Source organism: Frankliniella occidentalis, unplaced genomic scaffold (genome assembly GCF_000697945.3).
Source record: "Frankliniella occidentalis isolate FOCC.00 unplaced genomic scaffold, Focc_3.1 Scaffold25, whole genome shotgun sequence".
Taxonomy (NCBI): Eukaryota; Metazoa; Arthropoda; class Insecta; order Thysanoptera; family Thripidae; genus Frankliniella; species Frankliniella occidentalis.
Window position 1 is genome coordinate 2,179,549 of NW_026267155.1, and position 6,404 is coordinate 2,185,952.

The 6,404-nt window shown below is 49.6% G+C and overlaps 1 protein-coding gene across 1 annotated transcript in view; it reads right to left on the bottom strand.

The window, feature by feature from the left end:
- Positions 1–4,529, bottom strand: part of LOC113213173 (LHFPL tetraspan subfamily member 6 protein-like) — a gene marked incomplete at its 5' end in the record, with an annotated part of 44,751 nt that extends 40,222 nt beyond the window's left edge. The window contains 2 exon segments of the mRNA XM_052265272.1: positions 4,357–4,526; positions 4,528–4,529. Of these exon segments, the coding sequence (XP_052121232.1) occupies positions 4,357–4,526; positions 4,528–4,529 (172 nt within the window).
- Positions 4,530–6,404: the final 1,875 nt, after the last annotated feature.

A 6,404-nucleotide genomic window follows, 5' to 3' on the forward strand; every position in this document is an offset into this window, starting at 1 on the left:
CCCCCCCGGGACACCCCTCCGACTTCCGCAGCCCCCCGCTCCGCTACACCGAGCGCCATCCGTGTTGCTTGGGTTACTCCGTTTAGGCCTGAATAGGTTAACGCGCAATTAGAGGGAATGAAGTTAGCACCTTGTAAAACGCTCGCGCGGCGTGGTTGAGGTGGTGGTGGGGGGAGGCCGCACAGAAATGGTCGGGGTATAAGGGAAGTTAATAAACAAAGAAGGGCCAAAGTTCTCTCTGGGCGCGCCGCCGGGCGGCGGTGGCGGGGCCCGCTACCTTGATGGCATTCATGGCCAACCTCACCTCACCTCAGCGCGCACCGCGAGCGGGCTAACCAACCTCAGCCGCCGATAACGAGCCGCTTTACTTTAAACAAAAAACAACAACAAAACAAACAAAAACAAATCAAAACTTGGGGAATAACCAAGTGGGAAAGGCACCGACAGTACCGGTGTGCATGATTTATAACAAAGATTAAGGAGATGTCATTTTTACACAGAGGGAAATTCAGAGTTTAACGTCTCCCCGCTCTGTATTTGAATGGAAACACGAGAGTGCTGCGGAAGACAGGGGGTGTGGAAAGGGGGGGTAGGCGAGGAGGAGAATGCGTTCGTTTTAGAGCGTTAATAGTGTTCACCCTTTAAGTCGGGCGTGCGTCGTCCTCACACTGCGCACCGCCGCGGAGCGACGACGGGGCGCGAGGGTGGGAGGAGGGGGGGGGGGGATTAAGTCGGCGTTCGCTAATCCGATTGCCGCGACGATTGCATTAGCAGGAGCTGGCTGAATACACATTCACATCGGCGTTCACGTTCACGTTCGCACTGCCGCGGCGCCGTCGCTGGCGCACTACTTGCGAGAACTGCTTTATTACCGGCTATCTTAGATGGATGGATACGATGGCTGGGAAAATCGGTGGACGCGGATAGACAGAGATAGACAAGATGGATAGACAAATCACTGGATAGACGGATGGACGGGTAGATGGATGAATAGACAAATGGATGGATATATGGATGAAAGGGTAGAAGGACCAATGAATAGCAATGGATAGAGGATGGATAGAAAAATGGATGGACAGGTTAATATTAGAAAGCGATGGGTAGACGGATAGATGGATATACAGAGGAATGGGTGGCTGGACAGACGGTGTGACAAATGGGTAGATGGACGGACAGATGGGTGGGTAGATGGACGGCATGATGATAGTCGGATGACAAGATGGAAAATATGCAAATCTCGTGTGGTGAGTTATTAAGTCCCGGTGGGGCCGGGCGGCGTGTTAAGGGGGTAATCCCCAGGTAAGCTGCGCCGGCAGGGCCGGCCAGGAGGTTGCGACCCCCCAAACCCTCTGGCCGACTGCGTCTGTCCCTCTCACCCCCTCTCTCTCTCCCTTGTAGTCTTTTTTGATACTTTACGAAAACGTTATTACACACAATATTACTTATAACTACGACTTTTACTTCAACCAGCCTATGCATGCAATGCATGTATTACTCAATCACATTACCTTTTCGTTACATTCAAATTCACTTTACAATTTCTCATCACACATTCTTCACCTATGGGAGAGCAGACTGTCTCGGAACGAAGTCTGACTTTTCGGCCCTTTTTTTATGTCGTCTCAAAATAAATAAATTTCACTCACTCTCTTTCACTTTCCTCTCAGACAAGCCTGTCCGATCGGACTTCACATTCGTGGGCCAGAGGACCATGTGACTTGACGGGGCTTAATAGGGAGAGTGGGAGGGAGAGTGGGCGAGAGAGAGAGAGAGAGAGAGAGAGAGAGAGAGAGAGAGAGAGAGAGAGATGCCGCTAAGGCCATGTAGACTAGGCCGGGGGACTCTCTAAAAGGATTAAAGTAGCCGTTCGGACCCGCGGCCAGCCCCGCGGCCGTTCACACATCGCGAAGTGCAAAACTTTTTGCGGCCCGCTCATGCTCTCCCCCGTAAAGCCGGCTTGCCTCTCTCGCTCTCCCTCTCCCCCCTCCGAACTCACTCTCACTCTTTTGCCTTGCCGCGCACCGGACCCTAAGCTCCCAGCCGCCGCCACTGCAGCCAGCCCAACGCACTTCTTCGTGTCTTACGACCTCAAGCCCCTCCCCTAACCCCCTCATCACAAAGGCCAATTATGAGCGGCACAAACTCGTTAAAAACAAACGCCTGCCGCCTTTTTATTATTCCACTGACGCTCGTCTCGGAAGAGAGAGAGAGAGAGAGAGAGAGAGAATAGGGGGAAGGGGGTGAACCTTGGAAAAGTTGACAGCAAAGAGGGATTTGATTCGCAGCGGAACTGTAGACGTAGACAGAGAATGGAGGGAGACAGAGAGGAGAGAGGAGAGAAGAGGGAGTGAGGGAGGGCGAGGGAGAGAGGGGAAGGGGGGGGGGGATAGTTCAGTACGGACATGTGGATGATGCGTGATGCGGTTGCCTGGCTCCCTGGCTGCTGCAGATTTTTCTTTATCTCTGAACAGCTCAAGCGGCCTCCAAAGAAGCGCCCGGGAGCACATTCTAGAACGCCGAGGGGGCGGGTAGACCAGGTCTTTGAAAGCCCTGTTCCTGGAAGCTCTCCCCTAGATCACTGTGAAAAAAAGTCAGAACTTCACGAGGAATTCATTTTGAAAGAAGTTCCCACAACTCTTACTTATTTTAGGGAGAATTTGCAACGCTTCTTTCGTTATCAAAAATTGATCATATTCAGTAGTATTACAAGTTATTTGATTTTTTCAAAATTGAAGATGCACCGTGACGAGAAAGTGTTTGGAAATCACAACATGTGAAGTCCTTAACCATGTGGCAAAGCGCAGGAAGCGTCACTTTTTATTTCCTGCCTGCGTAAAAAAATACTCTGTTGTCTGACGGGCGAACCTAAAAAAAAACACACAAAAAATATTGAAAGCCGTTCTGGGAGTTATGGGCGGGAAGCTCGGACACTGAATGGACAATGCGCCGATGTCGATGGGGCGATGAGGCGTCGGGGTCAAGCCGCACCCCGCCCCGCATGGCAACGCCCGGGCAAATTAATTCTGAGCAAAATGTTCATAGAGAAACCATCCTGGCGGCACGAACACAATGAAAACGTAATTTTTTTTAAAAAAGAAGCAGAATTACATATATAAAAAGTTAAACGTAAAACAAGTATCTACTAGGTTATGATTTGATTGACCTCGTCCACCCTCCCCCCCTTCGAGCCAATGCAGTTGTTCATAGCGGCATGCAATTGCAAATTTGCAAGTTTTGAAAATTTGCCATTGCTTATTAGCTACAAAAAGAAGAGCACATCCAAAATTAATTTATATAGTCACAGCTTTGGGGAAATCTTAACGTGAAATTGTAAACCACGAACTTGCATTTAAAAGAATGTTCGACGAAAGACTAACACTCTCCCTTTCTCTGTTCGCTCCCGAATACTGTCGGAAGTGGCAGAGCTCACACAGGAAGCTCGCGTTTGTTATTCTCATTTTATTTTCGACGTATTTAATTCCCACCTGTGCCTCGCTGACTCTTTGCGTTTGGCAATGCCGTCCAATTGTGCGTATTTTTTCAGATTATTTTGCCTTCCTCTTTTCTTTTTGAGCGGATTGCTGCTGCGGCAGATCTGCAGGGGTAGGACGAGCAGAGAGAAAGAGGAGAGAGGGAGAGAGTGTTCGGAAGCAGCCAAAAAGGGCGCACCTGGGAACAGTTGGGAGGGGATGGAGGGAGGGGTAGGTTCCCCCGATGGTATTGTGATACAATTGCAGCCGCTCCCGACCGACACTTTGTTGCCATACCCCCCCCCCCCCCCCCTGCACCTACACATGCAGCCCTCACACGAGAAAGTACCCACCCTCTATAAAAAACACAGGCTAACAAAATGAATCAAATTTGCACTGTTGAATTCCTACAAACAAATTTGTTGGTAAGCTTGCAAAGGATTTGGATGTTTTGTAATACAAAGGATTTTGTTTGCAATACAAAACATTTTGGAAATGCTTCGCAAGCTACGAACAAAATCGTTTGTATTACAAAGCATCCACATCCTTCGTAATTACGAACGATTTTGTTTGGAATTACAAAGCATTTCTTTGTAAGGTTTTAACAGTGAAAGTTTCACATGTGAAAGATGAATATACGGTCCCGGATTTGTCTTTAAATTAAAAATTGAAGTTGCATGGGTGCCAAAGAAACGACGAATTTGCTGCCTTTGGAAAGGCAGTGACTTACGGCCTCGAGAAGAACGAAACATAAGAGGCCTTCGGCAGTTTCAATGTCTTATTTGTGAAAAGTACTCTATACCCTCAACACCTTGTAAAGGTGCCTCTCAAACACTTTTGATTTCGATTTCGCGCAAACAAGTTGACGCTGTCGGACTATACTCACCGGCGATGAGCTGGGCGGTGCCGGCGAGGCGTGCCGACCCCTTGTGGACCACGTAGTTGATGCAGCACGCCGCCACCGCCGTCACGGCCACCATGAGGCTGAGGGCGGCGCCGACCCCGCACAGCACCGTGGTGGCCTGCCACCAAGGGCTGGGGATGTCCGAGAACCTGCCGGCCACAAGAAAACAGCACGGTGTCAGCGATGGTAGTTTGGGTAGAGTAGTTCAGTGTCTCTCTCCCTCTCCATCCCCCCCCCCCCCCCTCTATGCGAATGTAACATCTGCCGTCCGGGAGGAATAAACAACCAGAGCGGCGAAAAAGAAGAACGTGAAAGGAGAGCCGGGCAACTTGTACTCTCTCTCTCTCTCACACACACACACACACATCAGGGGTGGCATCATCCGGCAGCACCAAGGAACCCTTTCTCTTTGCCAACATTCTTCTCCAAACCTCCCGCCGACGTCGTCACTGCCCTTCTTCTTCTTCTTCTTCTTCTTCTTCTTCTTCTTCTTCTTCTTCACGTCATTCTCCTGCCCCGGAACAGAATTATATCTGCTGGTGGTTCATTCTTACGTGTATATATGCCCTTATCTCCGTGCTACCCCGCCTGCTCCGCTCCGCTCTGCGCCGCGCTCAGTGTTTTCAACCCGTTTCATTTCGAGCGCCCTCCTTCCGTACAATGCTCCTGGTGGCCCGTATCTCAGCTGGTTTCCTCCTTTTCCTCCCCCTCCGCCCTCCGCCACTCTAACTCCTGAGCCCCCCCCCCCCACTTTCTGCTTCCGCGCATTGTTTTATCCGGCCTCACAACTATCACTTTTACCATCCTTCAGAGCGGGCAAGAGTACATTTGCCATCCCCACCCTCTTCGCGAAAAAAGTAAATGAATTAATATTTCAAAACAGGTAGACGAAAGTGTTAATTATTGTATCCCACTGTAAAATTACATGTGATTTAAAGCACAATTTCTTTTTGATTTGTGTACTTTGGAAAGTGATGGAAATCAAAAATTTCGACACTTTTAACTTTAAGTAAGTGTGCAACACACATTTTCTTGTGGAATTGGTCTCAGCAGAACAGCAAGTCACCCCCCCCCCCCTTCCTCTTTCCCCTCACCGGTGGCGTAGCAGCGACTGACACACCGGCGGAAACCACTACGAGAGGCCTTTTAGGCCGAGTGCCAAGCGCCTGGCTGCCTGGCTGTGCCCGTCGTACCCGAGCGTCACTTCCCCCGTCTACCCCGACCCCTTTCCCAACCTCGTTAAAATGGCAAATGAACGCGGGAGGAATTGAGGAATTGACGGAAAAGGCTATGAAAATGAAACAGAAAACCGTGGCAGAAGATAAAAATCAACAAAGCAAAACAAAAAGGAAAAAAAACAGTAAACAAAGAGTCGTGGTACCGCGTGTCGAAAAGCAGGGTATATAGGAGGGGGATGGAGGGAAGAATGTAACACTTTTGCTCCCCTCGGGCTCTGTCACGTGATCGAAACGTTGCAGCGATGCCATTGGCTGCTGGGCCTATTAATCTGCCATCGCAAAGCAATCAGTCTCCTATTGGATTATGCGCTACATACAGCGAAAGAGGGGGAGAGAGAGGGAGAGGGAGAGGGGGAGAGAGAGAGAGAGAGAGGAGAAAGGGAGGGAGGAGGGTGGAGATAAGTGATGGGAAAGAGAACGCATTCCGACAACGGTGGTACTATGTACTCCAAGGTGGGAATAATTGATGATAAAAATTCCCCACAAATCAATGAGGAGAATGTTTCATTAATATGAAGAAAGCAAAATCGGCCGCGACGTTACATGTCGTTGATGCTAAAACGTGTACGTTTATATCGATTAAAATTATTTAAAAACTTATTTTTAAAACAATCTTTGCAGAGTATACGTAGGCCGATGACATGGGGCTGGTCTGTTAGTGTAACCCCATTATCAGCACCGTCGGACGCTTTGGGCCAGCAAAGGGTCCAAGTTCCAGCCATCGCTCCCGCTCCCCTCCCTGCTCTTCCCAGTATATATCCTCCCACCCCTGGGCCTGTCTTCGCTCCAGTT